The sequence below is a fragment of the Centropristis striata genome, chromosome 24, assembly GCF_030273125.1.
Source record: "Centropristis striata isolate RG_2023a ecotype Rhode Island chromosome 24, C.striata_1.0, whole genome shotgun sequence".
NCBI classification, from domain to species: domain Eukaryota; kingdom Metazoa; phylum Chordata; class Actinopteri; order Perciformes; family Serranidae; genus Centropristis; species Centropristis striata.
In genome coordinates, this window is record NC_081540.1 from 8760663 (window position 1) to 8780029 (window position 19367).

At 33.8% G+C, this 19367-nt stretch overlaps 2 protein-coding genes across 3 annotated transcripts; one reads left to right on the forward strand and one right to left on the reverse strand.

Annotated features, from left to right (window-relative positions):
- Positions 1 to 1214: 1214 nt before the first annotated feature.
- On the reverse strand, positions 1215 to 8597 carry mtrf1 (mitochondrial translational release factor 1). 2 transcript variants are annotated; one of them, XM_059328030.1, is made up of 10 exons: positions 8517 to 8597; positions 7863 to 8294; positions 6995 to 7092; positions 6839 to 6920; positions 6039 to 6146; positions 5772 to 5944; positions 5034 to 5151; positions 4084 to 4220; positions 3155 to 3253; positions 1215 to 2273 (listed from the first exon to the last, which is right to left on the reverse strand). In XM_059328030.1, exons 2-10 carry the CDS (start codon positions 8254 to 8256, stop codon positions 2166 to 2168), a joined length of 1317 nt encoding a protein of 438 aa, XP_059184013.1. In that variant the 5' UTR covers positions 8257 to 8294; positions 8517 to 8597; the 3' UTR covers positions 1215 to 2165. The 2 variants fall into 2 exon arrangements, with proteins under 2 accessions (XP_059184013.1, XP_059184014.1); XM_059328031.1 differs by lacking the exon at positions 8517 to 8597 and having other exon boundaries at positions 7863 to 8480.
- A 45-nt stretch (positions 8598 to 8642) lies between these two features.
- Positions 8643 to 14667, forward strand: LOC131962763 (coiled-coil domain-containing protein 122-like). Its single transcript, XM_059327823.1, has 6 exons — positions 8643 to 8950; positions 9352 to 9467; positions 10900 to 11298; positions 11372 to 11482; positions 12511 to 12584; positions 13745 to 14667. The coding sequence occupies exons 1-6, from the start codon at positions 8923 to 8925 to the stop codon at positions 13839 to 13841; spliced, it is 825 nt and encodes a 274-aa protein (XP_059183806.1). The 5' UTR covers positions 8643 to 8922; the 3' UTR covers positions 13842 to 14667.
- Positions 14668 to 19367: the final 4700 nt, after the last annotated feature.

Genomic DNA, 19367 nt, shown 5'->3' on the forward strand with positions numbered 1-19367 from the left:
GAATATTTGACTCATACTTAAATATGATATAAGGCAGTGTGTATAGAAGTGATTAAAGATGTGAGCTCAATAAATAATGATTGTCCAGAGTGAAAACATAACGTGAGCAAAATGTGACAGCTGGCACACACACACACACACGCACACGCACTCGCACACACACGCACACGAACACACACACACACGCATGGTGTGACTGTGTAAAGCTGATAGGTAACTTCACCGCACCCTGACTGGCAAAGAGCCATGAAGGATATTTACCGACAATTAACACCTCATTTCTTTTTACATTCAATCAGCTTCACCAGTCTGTATTAGAAGTTTCAATTCCAGCTAACACTTATTTAGAGAACTTGGTGTTACAAATGGCCAGGAAAAAGATTTTAAATGTGACTTAAAAACACCACAAATACCTAAAATCCACACAAAAAACTGATATTGAAATATATTTAGCTTTAGCAGTATATATAAGTAAGTAGTACAGTACAGTATTTGAGTAAATGTAAGTATATTTATATTTACTCAATTTTAAAAATGTAAAATATGGGAAAGAATGAAATTTATACATTAGATTTTGCTTATATTGGCTAAAATGTGCAAAAACACTGCCACCATTTTGAGTCAAGATAGACTGCTTATAGGACTACTTGAGTAAATATAAGTAGTGTACTTGGGTACAATGTTGAGGTAATTGTACTTGAGTATTTCCATTTTATGCAACTTTGTACTTCTACTTAATTAAATTTTGAAGCAAATATTGCACTTTTTACTGTATACTACATTACACTACATTTAGCTTTATTTACTTTTCAGGTCAAAATGTAACATGAAAAATATGATCAATTTAAAGTGATTAGACATTTTACTTTTTTAATTAAATCTCATAACAGTATATTAAGAAGTTAAAATGAGCCCTACCTTGAGAAAATTAAAACGCTGCTTACATAAATGCATCAATAATAATAATAATAACCCAATAATATATTTGGAAAATAAATATATATACCAATCTGAGTGGGGCTGTTATGCATTTTGATGCTGGTATTTCTGTGTATATTATGAACATGTTTGTAGATATGGTGCAATTTTTTACTTACAATAGCTTGTTTTGGCTAAATCTTACAACTTTGATAAGCAAATAAACCTAAAATATTGATAATTAAAAAAAAAATGTTGTGTAATTTAGTGAATAACCATGACACAAAATGATAATTTAATATTTTATTTAAATATAAAAAACTCTTCATTTTGAGTGAGTGCCATTTGTCTTACATTGCATCATTTGCAATGTGACTATTGCACAAGCATACATTAATATTACAATCTATTGCATAAAATGCATATACTGGATTACATAATAGGGCTGGGCGATATATTAATATAAAAAATATACCAATATATTTTTAAATGTGATATGGAATTAGACCATATGGCATATATTGATATAGTTTAATTTTTTTTTTCTTCCTTTATATATAAATGCTGCCCTTACTAGGGTTTGTAAAGGAAATCTTAATCTTAATTAATTAATGCTTACTAGGGCAGGGCGATATATAGATATATCTTTTTAAATGTGATATGGAATTAGACCATATCGCATATATCGATATATTCTATATATATAAATGCTGCCCTTACTAGGGTTTATCATATTTAGTTCTTTTGTAATGTTCATTATTTTTTTCTCATATACATATTTATTTCAGAAAAAGATTGGCCTATTTTATTTCACAGGATATTTCTATTTAAGATTTTTTTTATTCAAATATGCACTTTATGGAGCTTGGATTTAAAAGGGAAACAAAAGTATATAGTATTTATGTTCACTTAACCCATTTAGGCCTAAAGCGCCTGGAAAAAATGCCTTTAAAACCTCTGGGCGATTTCAAAATAAAACCTGAAGTTTTTCTGGAAATTCAACAGAAGTGTCAACGCCTACTAAATAATTGATTTTAATGGTAGAAATGCGATAATGCTTTCCCGGCTTAAATGGGTTAAATAAACAGTTTCAATAAAACTACTTGTGATATGTCATATTTGGCTTTGACTTTGACTGATCATTTGCTCTCACACATATCGATATTCAGCCTAAATATATCGGGATATGACTTTTGGTCCATATCGCCCAGCCCTACTACATTATGTTTGTACTGAATGTGTCAGACTCATCGCACGCTGCTGCTCTCCGCCAGCTGCAGAAGAGCCTCCCGCTCTGCATGTTCAAGCACATCAGAGATAAGATCATGCAGAGCCTCTCCTCCTCTCATGAACTCCTAAACACAGAGCAGAACATGTATGACATTAATTTTTTAACAAAAAAAAAAGGTAAAAAGACAGTTTTGATCATTTTGTAAATTTAAGAGTACGTTTTCTTATGCAGAATTTGGAGACACTCCCTTAACCCTTTGATGCACAACATGGGTCTAAAGTGACCCGACTAAGTTTTTATATTCTATACCTTTGCAATAAATTAATTTCATCATTGCAGGTTATCCTCAAATAACTTGTTTTTGATCAACATACATTCTAATTTTTTGTTTTAATTTCTTACTTTTTGAATAAAAAACCTTTTTTTTATCACTGCGCTTGTTCCCCTTTTTCCTGTAAGTCGCTTTGGATAAAAGCGTCTGCTAAATGAGGAAATGTAAATGTAATGCACAAGGTCATTTTTGACCCATGTTGTGCATTAGAAGGTGTGTATATATTGTGCATCAAAGGGTCACTAAGTCACCAATCACCAATTTAAAATCTGACGAAGAAGATACAAATATTAACTATCCTAATTATATTTTGGGTCTAATAGGGTCTAAAAGTCTCAAATGTTAAAATATGTGATTTTCCAATGTAATCTGGTGGTTCTAACAACTATTTTAAAGTTAAACCTTAAAAATAAGACAAACCGTTACACATATACTCAAATTGTTAATTTAGTGTATCACTTTTTGTATCACTATGCTTCTAATGCACAATGTTATGTTTCTTCATAAAGTATGAAAGGAAAAATGGATATAATGATCTGTTGTAATATTAGAAAAATATATCCAAACACACAACCAACATGAAATAACATGGGAAATGAATGCGGGTCATTTTTGACCCATGTTGTGCATTAGAAGGTGTTTACATGTTGTGCATCAAAGGGTTAATATTCTACCTTAATATCTCTCGTAACATATCCGGTCCTGTGGTCTGTGACTCGATCCTGGCTGAAGTTGTAGGTTCGAATCCGCTCCGACCCGGAGCGTGTTCCCACCTGGAGCAAAGACAAGAATTTAGACAGAAGGACAAATTGATTTTACTGCAAAAAATGTATTGTGATTCACCATAGTTGAAAACATTCAGATGAACTCAACCAGTCAACAAACAGCATATTTTCCTTTAATTTGTTTTGTTGTGTTTATTTCTTCTTCTCTCTGTTTAAATTCATTAATTTGTCTTTTTCTAAAATTAGCCATAATGTGACATAATTACAGCTGTTCATTTTTTCCATTATTCCATTTTCTGCAGATTTTTCATAAAAATTTAAGAAATAGTTCATCGTTATTATGTACACACTGCACCACTGCATGGAAAGCATACATATTTTGTGGACAGATTTACAGTAATTATTTTTATTTAGCCATTTTTTCTATTTTTATTTATTGTTTATTTAAATTATCGGCAATACTGAATCTACAGTACTTGTGTTTATTTAGCTATTTATTTTATCTTTATTTATTGTTTATTTAAATTATCAGTGATATTAAATCTACAGTACTTGTGTTTATTTATAAATTATTTTTTAAATTCTTTAATTCAATGATCCCTATCTGACTGATACTGAACTTATGATACTAAGGGTTATTTATCTATTTCTTTTATTTTTATTTATACTTTATTGAAAAAATCAGAAATTGACCGATACTAAACATATGGTACTGATGTATATTAAGCTCTTTATCTAATTTTTATTTATTCCTCAATTAAATACAATTTATTTAGATATTTTTTTAGTTTAATTCATTCTTTATATTTTCAATGTTGAGTGTGTTAGTTTGAGATTTTGTACTATTTTAAAAAAAAAAAAGTGTGAAGTCCACTCACCTGCTGCCTCCGCGATGCATCCCTCTGCTCCGTCACTTTACCCATCATGCTCTGGTACATGCGGGCTCTCAGCATGCTCATAGCGGTGTCTCTGTTTTTCAGCTGAGAGCGACCCTCCTGACACTCAGCCGTTATGCCTGTTGGGAGGACACGTTAGGCATGAGAACAGCTGATTAAAGAAAAATAAAAGTGGAGTAGAACTGTCCTTTAATTTTTTATTTGTTTTGTTTTGTTTTTGTTTCTTTCACCTTTGTCAATTCTGTATTTTATGTTCACTTTTTGCACTTTTTACCATTGATGGAAACAAATTTCAGATTTGTGAGTCATTTATCAGAAAATCTTGAAATAACGAGAGAGTATCCTGAAATAATGAAAAATTCAAAAGAATGACATCTTTCATAGTCTCATCATTTTCAGAAAATCCATTATTTTGAAATACTAAATTATTATTTCTAAAAACTTTTATTATTACAAAAAATTATATTTTTGAAAGTTTCTCATTATTTGAAAAAGTTTCATTTTCGATAAAGTAACTTTATTTTGAAAAGGTTTATCATTATTTCAAGATATTAACTATTATTTTGAAAAAGTTTTTCATTTTGAGATATTAACTCATTATTTTGAAAAAGTTTCATTATTTGAGAAAGTAACTTTATTTTGAAAAAGTTATTCATTATGTTGAGATATTAACTCATTATTTTGAAAAAGCCTTTTTTTATAGTCTTATCTCATGTTCGTAATATTGTCAGCATCTCAGTGTGAAAAAGTTTGTTGTATTTTTTTTGTATTTTTTTTTTTTAACCATTGTTAGTAATGAAAAGGCAAAAGGCATTTATTTCTTTCACCTTTGTCAATTCTGTATTTTATGTGCACTTTTAGCACTTTGGTGCGGCTCAGCCGTCTGTAAATGCGCTATAGAAATAATTTTGACTTGACTTGGCGTGTTTTACCTGTGGGAAGATGAACGATGCGCACCGCGCTGTCCGTGGTGTTGACGCCTTGGCCCCCAGGTCCACTAGATCTAAATGTGTCGATCCTGAGATCCTTTGGATCAATTTGGACGTCAAACTGTAGACACAAAATCCGTTGAAAATAAGTTGAAACCAGAAATGTACATACACTGTATAAAAAGACAACCTTTTTTTCCTCACTGTCTGATCTTAAATCAGACTAATCTTTTCCTGTTTTAGGTCGGTTAGGATTACCGAAATTATTTCTATTTGCTAAATGCCAGAATAATGAGAGAGATAATTTTCTAGAGATTTTTTTTTTTTACAATAAAACAAGTGCAATATAACACATTAGAACATAATGAGCCTTATTAAGAAAAACAAGCACGTGTCTATCACCACAGTCTTGATGGTAGCTTTAAATTCATTGATTCATATCAGACTTTCTAGTTGAAGCTTTTTCTGTAGATTGTTCCATTCTCAGGATGCTGAGGAAGAGAATGCAGTTGTTCCCAGGTCAGTTGGAACTAACCAATCAAAAGCTTCCAAAGCCATGACATCATCATCTGGGCTTTCCCAAATTGTTTAAGAAGAAAGTAATTCTTTAGAAATTCTCTCTTTTTTCTGGCAAATATAAACCATTTTGGTAATCCTAACTGACCTCACACAGATTAACAGATACATTTTAGTCTGATTTAGGTCAGACAGTGAGAAAAAAAGGTTATGTGACTAGTGTACCTCTACTGGCTGAGGCAGGATAATGACGGTCATGGTTCCTGTGTGGATCCGCTGCATCCTGGAGGAGAGGCCCACCTCTGGGATCCTCTGCACCCGGTGTGTTCCTCCTTCATGCTTCAGATGTCTGTACACATCCTCACCAGCTATCCTCACTGCCGCATGGTGCAGACCACCTGAGAGACACAGTCACTTCAAACTTGTTATATCGTTATAATACGTGTTGAGCTTCACTGATGATACAGAAATGCGTAGAAAAATATGACTTACCATAATCTGCAGGAGCGTAGTTCAAGACCTCAAAATCCCAATTCTTGTAAAAAGCGAAACCTTGGTACATGTCAAACATCTCTTTGGTGAACTGCTGACATATGTCACCTGAAACACCACACACACACACACACACACACACACACACACACATCAATCACACTGTTAAAATAATCGCCTAAGTCATTTTTTGTCAAAATTGTATTTTTTGCCTAAATCATCTCCTCATTGCCACCTATGGTAAAATCGCCTACATCCTCAGTTGATCAGATCATGTGATTTTACCCCTTTAAGATAATGGCCTATGTCAAGTGTGTGAATTGAGCGGATTTATTATGCCTAAGTCAAAATAAAATGTGACTTAGGCAATTTTTTGAACATGCCTTTGTGATTTAAGCAAGCAATTTAAGCAATTTTTAACACTTTATTTTGAAGGTGTCTACATAAGAGTGACATGAGCGTGTCATAAACATGACATGGGATGTGTCATGAACATTAATGACACTTTGAAGTAACATTAATGTTCATGATACTTGTCATGTCATGCTTCTGACAGGCTTGTGTGACTCTTATGTAGACACCTTCAAAATAAAGTGTTACCATATCTTGCTTAAGTCACAAAGGCATGTTCAAAAAAATGAATTTTTTGTTTTTTTTATTTGGTGACGTTTTTTGTGTTTCCTGCAAAACTTGAAAAATGAGTTAGGCGATTATTTTAACAGGGTGACGATATTCAGAAAACATGCTGGATGTTGTTGATGCAGCATGAGTCAATAGTTATTTAAAATGTTCCTTCCTACCTCCTGTTGTTCGTCCTGATACAACCTCCAGCATGATATTACTGGAGTCCAGAGGGTCGGTGGGCACAAGAGCTTTGACCAACTGGAAACAATAAGATTCACTCATTAACTGGTCGAGAACACATTTTGTATTTGGTCACACCTTTGAGTTCTTACATCTTTTCTTAAGGCCAAAATCTTGCAGGAGATATTTTCTTCTTCCTCTTTCAAGAGTTGGGTCATTTGTTCATCTTCATCTTTAGTACCAGCTGAACCTGCAAACAGAAGGGAGGCATGGTAACAGAGATATTTTTATATCTATGTGTAATGAAGGTATTTTAACAAACCCAGCTGTGCTTAATAATACAGGCTATAATACCTTTATTTACTTGAAAGACATCTAATACAGACCATAACCATAAACTAAAGATCTCAAGACTTTGTCAGACTTTTCATGGACTTCTAAACAACAAGAGAAACTAATGTAAAGCCTCTTTATGGAACTGAATCATTTATACACATGGGTCAGTGACAAATAAGGATTGACAAGATGTCAAATGGTGTAACCACAAAAAAAAAGATAAATATAAAATACTTTATCCACCTATAGTGTATTTAAGTGGACTTATACATATAATTACTTCATTTAAAAAAAACATTTCTGATAATTTCTACATTTACACATTTCATCAATATTGAGCAGAACATATCTGACATATTCTTAAAACATCCATTTTTTTCTAAAGTTTAGACAAATTATGTAAAATTTGTTATATACCATAACGTTGCAATGTAAACATGTATTGTATTTTTTTCTCATTTTAGTTCACATCTATTTTCCTGTATACAAGCAGATTTTTATGAAAAAAAAATACTGGTTACATTAACTGACACTGTGTTAGATCATGTCATTCACCCATATACAGTATAAAGTCATAATAGTACGTTTTTATTACCTTCATACTTTAATTTCCAATGTCAAACACACACAAAAATATTTATATTGTAATTGACACTGATAGAAATAGAAAACAAAAACACTCACTGTGTAGGAGTGCAAGGATTTCCTCAAGGTCTTTCAGGGCTTGTTCTATACTCTCAAACACATTAGCCACAGGCTGCAGCTCTGTGTGCTTCTTCTGAAGCACTTTTCTGTCTGACTCGCTGATGTATGCATGCTGTAACTTCTTGCTGATGTCTCTGTGCTCCTCCATGAGCTGCTGAAGATACCTCTGGACACACTCAGCCTTGTACAAGTCTCCCAGATCACTGTGACACAGGCGCCTCGGTGCTGCTGCAGCCCAGTGCTGAACCTGTGTGTTAGTGTGTTTCAGATCCATGTGTCCTGTTAGTGTCCTCCATCCTGCTCTCCTCCCTCTGCTGCTGCAAACTACACGGCTACACACAGAGCACAGCCGACACCAGCTGCTGAGAAGCATTTCACCACTAAAGAGTAATTAGTAAAGTAAAAATTCTTCTTCTTCTTCTTCTTCTTCTTCTTCTTCTTCTTTGTGTTGTTTTATGGCGGTTGACAAACAACTTTTTGGTGTATTACCGCCACCTACTGATATGGAGTGTGGACCGGGACTTTACACATTCCTGAGTTTAACTAAATAATAATAAAATAATAATAATAAAAATAAATTAATTAATTAATTTAAAAAAAAAAAAGAAAGAAAAAAAAGAAGTAAAAATTCACGTGTTTACAACAACTGTCATTCCCACTCGAGCTAGCTGCCGGCTGGTAAAATAACCCGGATGTAGTTCTGAGAAAGGCGGTCAAGGAGAAGAAAGGAATTCTGGGAACTGTAGTATCTCTATCGGCAGTTAGACACAGATGTATAATCAGAAAACTAATATCTAGTTATTTATCCATGTAATAATTGGTCAGCAAAGTTAAAATAACTGTTCATTTGTTAAATTAAATTGTTTCTAATAGGCTCAGTTGTTTAAACAACTCTTATAACGCGGACAGTGACAGCCCCTTTATTTTTAATTTCACTACATTCATTAGCATATAAGCTAATTTAGTGTGATTTTAAAAGGCGGGCTATTTAACACTTTAACGCAAACAAACCGTCAGTCGTTGACATATTGATATAAAAATGTCAACCTTTTCAACAAGGGAAGATGGTAATATGTGTATTAACTATATTATATACTATATTTAAACATATGAGTTAAACATGAAAACAAAAAACAATTTTCTTTTCGACGCAATGACGTCAATTAATTTAAGCTAATTTAGCATGACTTTGTTAGCATTATTAGCCAGCATAATTTTAGCTCATTTTAGACTTGTTTTGAAGTTTTAACTCGTCATTATCTTCCTTGCTACTGTAAATATAACCCTGTTAGCTATGGATTGGCTCATTTACATACAGTAATGTGTTCAAGGCACACAGGCTAATGGTTCAAACGTGTCCAAAACTAAAAGATGGCTGCCAACTCATGCTTTATAAATGCGAATGCTGACCTCCTATATTACACATTTATACAGAAACGTCAATGTACTTTTATTTAACGTCCATTAGGAATGCAGGAGAAGCCAGAGTTTTCATTAAGCAAGGCGGTGGAGGATGTGAGCCAACACGGCTTTGCCCAGACTGAAGTCCTGAAGGAGAAACAGAAGACACTCCAGTCCCTGCAGGTCCATGTTTATCCCTAATAGTTATTCAGAGGTGGAAGAAGTATTCAGATCTCTTACTTAAGTAAAAGTACTAATACCACACTGTGAAATTACTCCACTACAAGTAAAAGTCCTGCATTCAAAATGTACTTAAGTGAAAGTACAAAAGTATCAGCATCAAAATGTACTTAAAGTATCAAAAGTAAAAGTACTTGTTATGCAGAATGGAGCCACTTAGATTGTTTTATATATTCCAAATATCATATTATATTATTATAATTGATGCATTTATGTATACAGCGTTTTAATTTTCTCAAGGTAGGGCTCATATTGACTATTTAATATTCTGTTATGAGGTTTATTTAAAAAAGTGTCTAATCACCTAAATTTATTGTGTTTTTTATGTTAAACCTCGAGTGAAAAGTAACTAAAGCTGTCAGCTAAATGTAGTGGAGTAAAAAGTACAATATTTGCCTCAAAATGTAGTGAAGTAGAAGTATAAAGTGACATAAAATGGAAATACTCAAGTAAAGTACAAGTACCTCAAAATTGTACTTAAGTACAGTACTTGAGTAAAAGTACTTAGTTACTTTCCACCACTGTAGTTATTATAGTATTAGGTAATATATAGTAGTAATAGTGATAATAGTGGTAATAGTAGTAATAATCACTATAGTAATAGTGAGTCCACCATAGGCTTAAGGCTTTGCTTTTTATTGTTCAATTAAATGGTCCCCAATTGACTGATACTGAATATACAGTATGATGTTTATTTAGATATTTTTTCTAGTTTGGTTTATTCTTTATATTTTCAATGTTCAAGTCCAGAATTGGTTGACAATATATTACATTGTATGTATAAAGAATAATATTGTTGAGCTCTACACTTTATAGTAAGTTATTACTTATTACATGTTCATAATGCAATTTCCTGTGCACTTTATAGCAGAGTCCACATTGCATATTAAAAGTGGCAGTAACCGTTTAGGTTGTGTGTGTAGGTACATTCATGGGAAAAAAAATATTATACCACCCTTGTTTTCTAAATTTCTTGTTCATTTTAATGCCAAGGTAGTTGGTTTTGTTTTGTTTGGACAAATATAATGATAACAAAAATAACTCATAAGAGTTTGATTTGAGAGCTGATATCTAGACATTTTCCATGGTTTTCTTGATAATGATTTTGCTTATTATCAAGAAATTAAACTCTTATGAGCAAATTTTGTTGTTATCATTATATTTGTCCAAACAAATGTACCTTTAGTTGTACCAAGCATTAAAATGAACAAAAAATTGAAGAAAACAAGGGTGGTATAACAATGTTTCCATGACTGTATAACAGTATTATGCTATAACACATATGCTGGTTCTATTGAGATTGTCCCTATACCTGCTTATTTCAAAGGCCTTGGCCATTGATTTGGATATTTTCCTGTTTTGCCACCTTTTCCAGGCCACTCTTTCAGAGATTGAGAAAAAAGGTGCGACATCAGAGCTGGAGCTGAGATCTAGCGTGAGGGAATTCCTGATGCTGGAGGGCGAGATGGAGCACCTGGAGCAGCAGATAAAAGTCCTGCATGATGACTGTTCCTACATCAGAAAGGAAAACACAGGGCTACAGATGAATATAAACGAGGTGGACGAGAACGCTTGTCTGGCATTGGTAAAGTTCAAAACTTATATCAACAAGATGGAGGGTCACAGAGCGGCTGTTGTGCATGCGGCGAGCCAGACGGAGGCCTATAAAGAGCTGGAGGAGAAGAGGGCGCTGGTTAGGATGCTGACACAGAAGAAAAAGGAGATGAAAGAAGATTTAGAGTATCCAAATGGAAACCCAGTGCACAGGGCAATGGTGAAGAAACATTTTACACACCACATCTCGTGTTTGTTATTATTCTAATCTTTCTTTTTTCTATTAATCTAAGATTGGCACTATAACGGAGGAGATCTCTGTGATGAGTGAGACTATAGCGAAGAAAAGAGAGCAAGTGCAGAAAGAGTTAGAGACTCAAGCCAAGATAAGGAAAGACATAGAGGTATGGCAAAGAAAAGAGGTGAATTTATTTACTAAGGCTGCAACAAAACAGTACTTTCACCATTTGTAAATCTGCAGATTAATGATCTGTGTGAACTCAAAGCAACCACCAGTACAGAACACAAAGATATTCTATGTCTGCTGTCACAGAAGAGTACAAAAAACAGAAAATATTCACATTTGCAAAGCTGGAATTAGTCACTTCTTGGCAAAATCGATTTTAGCCCTTCAAAAAGTGAAATCTAAGTCAGATTAAATATCTTAGATCAAGGGGATACATGCTTATTTTTTGTCTGATAAATTCTTCTTAGTCAGCATCTTTTATGTTCGACTGTTTCACTTGTTTTGAGTGCTTTGGTCCTTAATTATCTAAATAAGATATTACAGCTTGTTACTGAGATTTTATGACCTTTACTGAGTAAATACATGCTTGAAACTAGAATATTAAAAGTTACAAAGCTGTTTCATCAACACTTACTTAAGTATAAAACTGCTATTTCAAAGTAATAATTTCTTATTTCAAGCACAACTAAGAAATCATAACTTTGATATAATTTTACCTCTTCACATACTTAAAACAAGCAGCCAGATGGAATCAATTGTTTTATTATCAATGGAAGTGTGTATTGTTGTGTAGTGTGAATGTAATTAACTAGTACATTGGCACATAACTGTAAATTGACACTTGATATTTAAACATTTAACAACAACAATAAAAAAAAAATCACTTATTAGTTAGAATACACTAATTCTAAGGTATTTTTGGGTTTGTTAAGATTGGATATTTTTACTTGTTTTGGAAAGTCAAATGACAAGCCAAATTTTCTTGTTCCATTGGCAGATAATTTAGCTATTTTTAAGCAAAATACACCTAATTTTTTTTACTTTTTTTCCTTCTTTTTGAGGGACGGCTTTTTGCAGTGTACACATGCATATCAGGACTTATGCCCAAGATAACTTTAGCTCCTGTTTTAACCCTGATGAAAAATCAACAAACTGCATCTTGTTTGTTTGTTTCCACTCTTTCAGATCCAGAACAGACGCTATGAAGCCATTCTCAAGCGCCTCGCCTGCCAACTGAGCAAGGCCCAGGCTGTCCACAGGTACAAATCAATGCAAATACAACACCATCGAGGCTATTTCTAGATGCTTATTATAAATTTATATAAAACAATCTAAGGATGTACCAATTTATCAGCCAAACATCAGTATCAACCAATATTAGCCTTGTTGACTGTCATCTTACCGTCAAATAAGATGACAGTCACAGATTATAAGCAGTCTGACTTGTGTGAATATCACAAAAAAGAAACCCTATGTATGTTTTATAATCACTTTTACATTCATATTTGTTATGTGTTTCATAAAAATTATGTTTTGGGGCCAAATAATGTATCAAAAAGGTAATATAATTGAAGTTATGCTCATATAAAGATAATCTAATGAAATGCTCATGAATTAAGTTTTTTTTATAAACATTTCATTGGCACAAAAGGGGAATAAATAACAATAAAAACAAAACAAAATCCATATAGGCCAAATTGTTATTTAATATTAGCCAATTGGAATATAAAAAAATATGGTATCAGTGCTGGCCCATTTCAGAGACAGAAACTCAGTTTTCTTTTCTCTTCTTTACCTTTTTAAGTTATTGATTTTTAAAAAAAAATGTTTCCGTTATTTATGTTTTCTTTACTTTAACACTGCTGTTATATTGCTTGTACGTGTGTTACTTTGTGAAAAAATATGAATAGGATTGCATATTACATGTCAGTTTAATTTTTTACTAGTGTTCAGATTCTGTTTGCATAAAATCTTTGAAAAAGGAAAAAAAAAAAAAAAAAAACGACCCATTTCACAGCCAAAGCCTCCCTTTAATATATAAAAATTAAAATAGCAAACTGACATGATCCCCACCTAAAAGCTATAAAATAAGGATGTTATATTTTTGCTGTTTTTAGAATACATTTTATATATTAACAAGACAAGAAAAACATTTACAGTATCACCCAAGGGTTTATCATTAATGATCCCCAACTCTTTCCTACTGCTTTCCATTTGTTGTAATTGTAATTTAAGAGGCCATTTGGAAATTAAATGCTCTAAGTGCAATAATGTCCCACTTACTACTTACGGTAAATGATTTTATGTTTTGTTGTACAGTGACCTTGGGTGTTTTGAAAGGCGCTTATAAATAAAATGGATTATTATCATTATTTTAATTATTACTTATTAAACTGTGTGCTAAACTGTGTTTACTCAGGCAAATGTCTGAAGAAGTCTACCAAATGGAGAGACAGCTAGCCCGGCTCAGAGAGCAGCTGAAGTCCACTCAGGATGGTTTGGCCAGTGGACATTAAACTGTGTGTCAGTCAGGCTTGTTTAAACTGGATAAACATCAGTAATGATACCACGTTATATTGGATTGTTTTGTTCTTAGATTGAGTAAAAGCCTGTAGTTATTATTGGTGTGTTTGTTCAAGGGTGTTGCTGTTACTTCATTTGAACAGCTGGGGGCAGCAGTGTCAACTAAATGTCTAACTGTGTTTCACTCCATCACAAAATCCTGTTACAGTAGTTTGATATTAACATGCCTGTTATTGCCTAACTTGTAACTTTAAATGTACACGTTTTTTCATAAAGAAAACAGTCAAACTATGATTTTTTTTTTGTTCCACATTGCTTGATTTCCTTTAAAAGCAGGACGCTTTCCTGCAGCTGTTCTGAGCTTAAACCGGGGTTAGCATCGGCCGTGCGTGGGATGGGATTTTAGGTCGTGTGCTGACAGTTAATCGGTTTGTCCACTCAGTGTCCACAACAGCAACCCATACAGAACAGAAGCCAAGTGTCTGCTCTAACTGTCAATGCCGTGGTGTTGTTTTGGTACACGCTGTTCCAGCTTCCGCTTCACTGGGTGGCTTGATGCTCTGCGAGGTGACAGTCCCACTGCCCGCTAACAAGGGTGTGACTGTGCCACTTCAGTCGAAACTCCAAACTAACTGCCTTCTCACTAAACCTGTATGTACAATTAAGAATGAGATATTATTGATGCTTCTTTTGCATCCACAGAGATTATGTGTGTGTGGACCAAACCTCCACAACTCACCTGGCAATTATAAATAACACTATTTTAAAGACAAATTGATACATATATTGACATTTAAAAACAATTATTCCAGGTAATGTTTGTGGAAAAGGTATAGGCATTCTGTATTAGTGTCTGCAGATTTAAAGGTATAATATGTAACTTTTCACCATAAAATGCTTAAAAGTGCTCTTTCATTATTCCAAATTAGAGCCCGACAGATATACCGGTTGATGGATATTATCGAGGCATATCAGTATCGGTGTATATGCTGTAATATGTGCCATTATGAAAACTTTTTTACATATATATTGCAGAAAATGTTGCTTGGTGTGATTTAGACATGATGCTATCTATTAATGTTTTTAATTCTTATTCTTTTTTTTTTTTTAAGTCAGCAATTCACTGACACTGAGTAATGACTTATATTAAGCTATTTATTTTAATCCTATTTATTCTTTAATTTCTCAGTTTTCTCAGAAAATAATATAACAATTTAATAGAGAGAATATGAGAATATAGCTCTCTGGGTACATTTGCAGAGTGCTGTAAAATCGGTGCACAATCACATAAAAAAGGTCATACCTGTGAAAAAAAATACTAGCGGCCATATCAGTTATTGATTCATTTTGCCAGCATTGTGGTTTTCTGCCAGAAGTCTTTTTAATCCAGTTTTAAACTACATTTTTATGATACACTTTTTATACCGTGGTCATGTTTATGACATATTTTAACCAGATAGGGTCATTTATTGGTTGGGTTTTAAGTTAGCAGTGAGGAAATGTGAGCAACGGTTTGTCCAGGATGTCCTGCATTTGCCAAACAGCAAACTTACCAGTTTTAATCACATTGTCCATTTGTTCTGTAGATGATCCCTCTGCAGATAATTCAGCATCCAATAATAACCTATTGAACAGCGAACACTAAGGAAATCCTATGGATACTGCAATGATGGACCCATGATCCCAAGCTGCGTAAAAACTCAGTTTGGGGCAGAAAATAACATATTGTGCGATTATTACGGTGGCTCTGCAACTTAAGAAAACACATGCAAATACACTAAACACAAGCAAATTGTGAAAACATCTTCATCAATTTGACAACACAAGCGCAGCATTTAAAAAACGTGCTGCAAAGACCACAACACAACAGAAGTGTTTCCAGAGGACACTTAAAAGTGATGCACATGCTGATTTCACATTGTAACGTTATCATGTGAAATTATCTTGTCATTTCATGATAATATTTTCATGTTATAACGTGATATTAAACGTGATGTGCTTAACTGCAATGTGATTGATACAGGCTAGCGTTACCGTGCTAATGTTAGCGACAGATCATAGCTTGAGAATGTTACCCGGCAATCGATAGCATGCTAGCAAGACCAAGACAAACTCTGTGCCGTTGCGGGAGACCAACTAAAATGTGTATAATTTATTTGATTGGTTTAACAGCAATGTGATTGATACGGGCTAGCGCTATATATCACATGAAAATATCATTATCATGAAATGACGTGATCATTTCACAAGCGTGTCCAGACGTGTGCATCACTGTTAAGTGTCCTCTGGAAACACTTCTGTTGTGTTGTGGTCTTTGCAGCGCTTTTTCTAAATGCTGCGCTTGTGTTGTCAAATTGATGATTTTTTTTCTCTTTTTGCTTTTGTTTTGTGTATTTGCATGTGTTTTCTTAATTTGCAGCGCTTTGAGCTCTCAGGGCCACCGTAGGATTATTAAACAATCAGGCTGAAGGACATGTGATACATGACTCAAAACCTAGAGGTGTTTTTATTACCCACTCAAACACAAATTGTAGTTTAGTGGGCCATTTCCTTAAAGGTACGCTCGGGGAGTGTATCCAGCCAGTCTGGCTGCCTGTTTTACTGCAGTACTGCTCTGTCTGGCTGACCTTATTAGCGTGTTCTCAGCCTGAGAGCACTCTGCTCCATCCCGTTAGCGCTGCACACATCCGAATATTACACACATAATCAAACGTGCAGCAGAAAGGACAGTCTAGTAAATATAGAAACACACTGCAATGTCACTCGCAGAGAGAATTCATGTCCCCCCCCACCGTCCCTTTGAGCGTTCACATTGTACAGTACAAGCACGTGCCGGTACACTCACTCCCACAGTGCCACTCCTAACAGCGTGACCTTTAAAAATACACGAGACATGGCTATTTCTTTTTTAACGGCCATTCCCTCTCATCACAACTCTGTTTTTCATAAACATACAAAGCTAGCAGAACACACAGAATATATCTTTATTTGGACGTTATTTTGTTTATTGTGATTTGGCAAAAAATAGTCAAATTTTATTTTTGTTTGTTTTGTGTCTATTTTTTATTGTACTTGTTTGTTACTATTACTAAAAATATTCGGTTTGTTTTTAACAGGTTTGAATAAATACATCAATTAATCAAAATAGGAAAATAGTTAAAGGTGTCACACATTATATAAAATAATTAAAAATAGAACATGGGAAGAATATATATATATATATTTAATAGAAAGAAATATATGTAATACATGTATTTTTATTTTATAGGAATAAATATATGGAATCTTTTTTTTATTTAATAGAAAGAAATATATGTAATACATTTATTTTTCATTTACTAGAAATAAATATATGTAATATATTTCTTTATATGGAATATAAAGAAATATATGTAATATATATCTATATTGTAATATATTAGGAGAAACTGTCCCAGTTCCCAGGGTCAAACAGAGGGGGAGACATGGAAGACAGATACAGTTATACTCAGATAAAATTGTGCTAGTAATTCTCTTGTAACTCAATTTCCTTTTCTACATGTTTGAGAAATGGCCGCCAAATCTTGTAAAATATTCCAAAATGAGCCTCGCTGTGTGTGTTTAATTTTTTCTTGCCTCATATAAGATATTTTTGATCCTTGTGTGTGATTCGAGGGGCTTACCACACAAAATAACATTTTACTCTCATGTAGACAAAAATGATCTTACAGTATATATATTGTATATATGGTATATAAACAAGATTAACATTAAAAAACAGTATTTAAACTATACAGATACCGAGGGGATTTCCAGTTTCTTGCAGTGAGTTCCTTTGTAAGAAGCTCTTTAACTGAATGCCATTCATATACTCCCAGTCCAAGCTAATTAGGGAATTAATTAAACACAAGCCTTCAACCGCATGCTGGTTTTATTTATTTGGCTGTGACACATTTGTCGGCTCCACTTTGGCATCAACCGTCACTTCAAAATTGGCTCTTGAAACTGAGAACATAAGAGGGGGAGTTTAGGGATTTGCAAACAAAATAAACTGTTGGGCATGTGCCAAATTAGAGGGTTTTTTTTCTTGTAAAAGACATTTAAAAAAAGTTTAATGAGAACAAAAACTGGATTTTCCTCAGCTATAAATCTTTATCCTTGTTAAAGGAGCAGGATGACATATTATTATTTCATACTCCGAACTCTGCTGGATTTTGTTTTGCACGGTTGCAGCTCTGCATACCGTTAATGCTATACTTCATGCATGATTAAGTGTTTACATTTTTAGAGACACTAAGCAAAATTCATCACCGTAACACATTTTTAAATAAAAATAAAAAACAACCAAAGTTTTTTTTCTTTTTATTTTCCTTTGGCAATCACTTAACTATGCTAAAAGGTAGCTGGTATCACCAAAATGTATTTTATTAAAATATCCACATATTTTAATGCAAACGATTCATTACGTATTCATTATGATTCATTTGATCATTACCGTAACATTTAACCATTTTTTCTCATCAATTTTCATTCAGATTTTGTTCTTTTTACATTGTTAAACCATTATGTTTGATTATATTCTGTTAAATTACAAATTAAAAAAAAAGTTTAATGAGAACAAAAACTGGATTTTCCTCAGCTATAAATCTTTATCCTTGTTCTAGGAGCAGGATGACATATTATTTCATACTCCGAACTCTGCTGGATTTTGTTTTGCACGGTTGCAGCTCTGCATACCGTTAATGCTATACTTCATGCATGATTAAGTGTGTCTGACTGACAGCTTTATGTCTGCTTGCACCTCCTCTGGCTCTCTGCCCATGCGTGTTACGTGAAGGCAAACACAGCTGACCTGGAGGGTATGACAAGTCGTTATGTGCATGCCGAGAGTTGGGTTGTGTGTAATAAATTCCTGAACATGTACTACTGTAGGCGTATTTACTGCAGAAGTTGGCACAGTGGCCAACATAGCGGTAGAGGTAGAGCGTGTTGTTTATGTTGGCTGTGTGGGTGTGTGAACCTAATTTTTTTGTGCACCTGTGTCTCCTGGCATACCGGGACGTTATCTAGCTATCTTAAGTGTTTTTAGTGTTGTCACTCATCTGCTTCGCTCGCATTCCTTACAGATGTTTATCTGCTGCTGTAGCTACACCGCCTGATATTTAGCTTTTACAGTAACAACAAGGGTGTCTGCTTTCTCACAGCAAAGTGCTGGGGACTGTTCCAAGGAGCAGGTTATTTAAACTAAGTGATCTGACAACTTTCCTGAGCAAAACACTGGTGTTTTTACATGAGCCCAGGTTTCAGGTTTGAGATGTTTCTAGGTTTTAATGAGCAAAGTCACCCAGATATAACTTTAAATGAACCTAGAGAGATTCAACTAGACAGATTTTTCAGCTTATTGACTAATCATTTTAGCTCCAGCCCATGTAAAAACAGACAACTTGCTAATATCTTATAATCATTAAAAATACAGGGACAGAGTGACTAATTGGGCACCCGATCAGGACATTATCACACTATAGAATGGGCGTTTATCA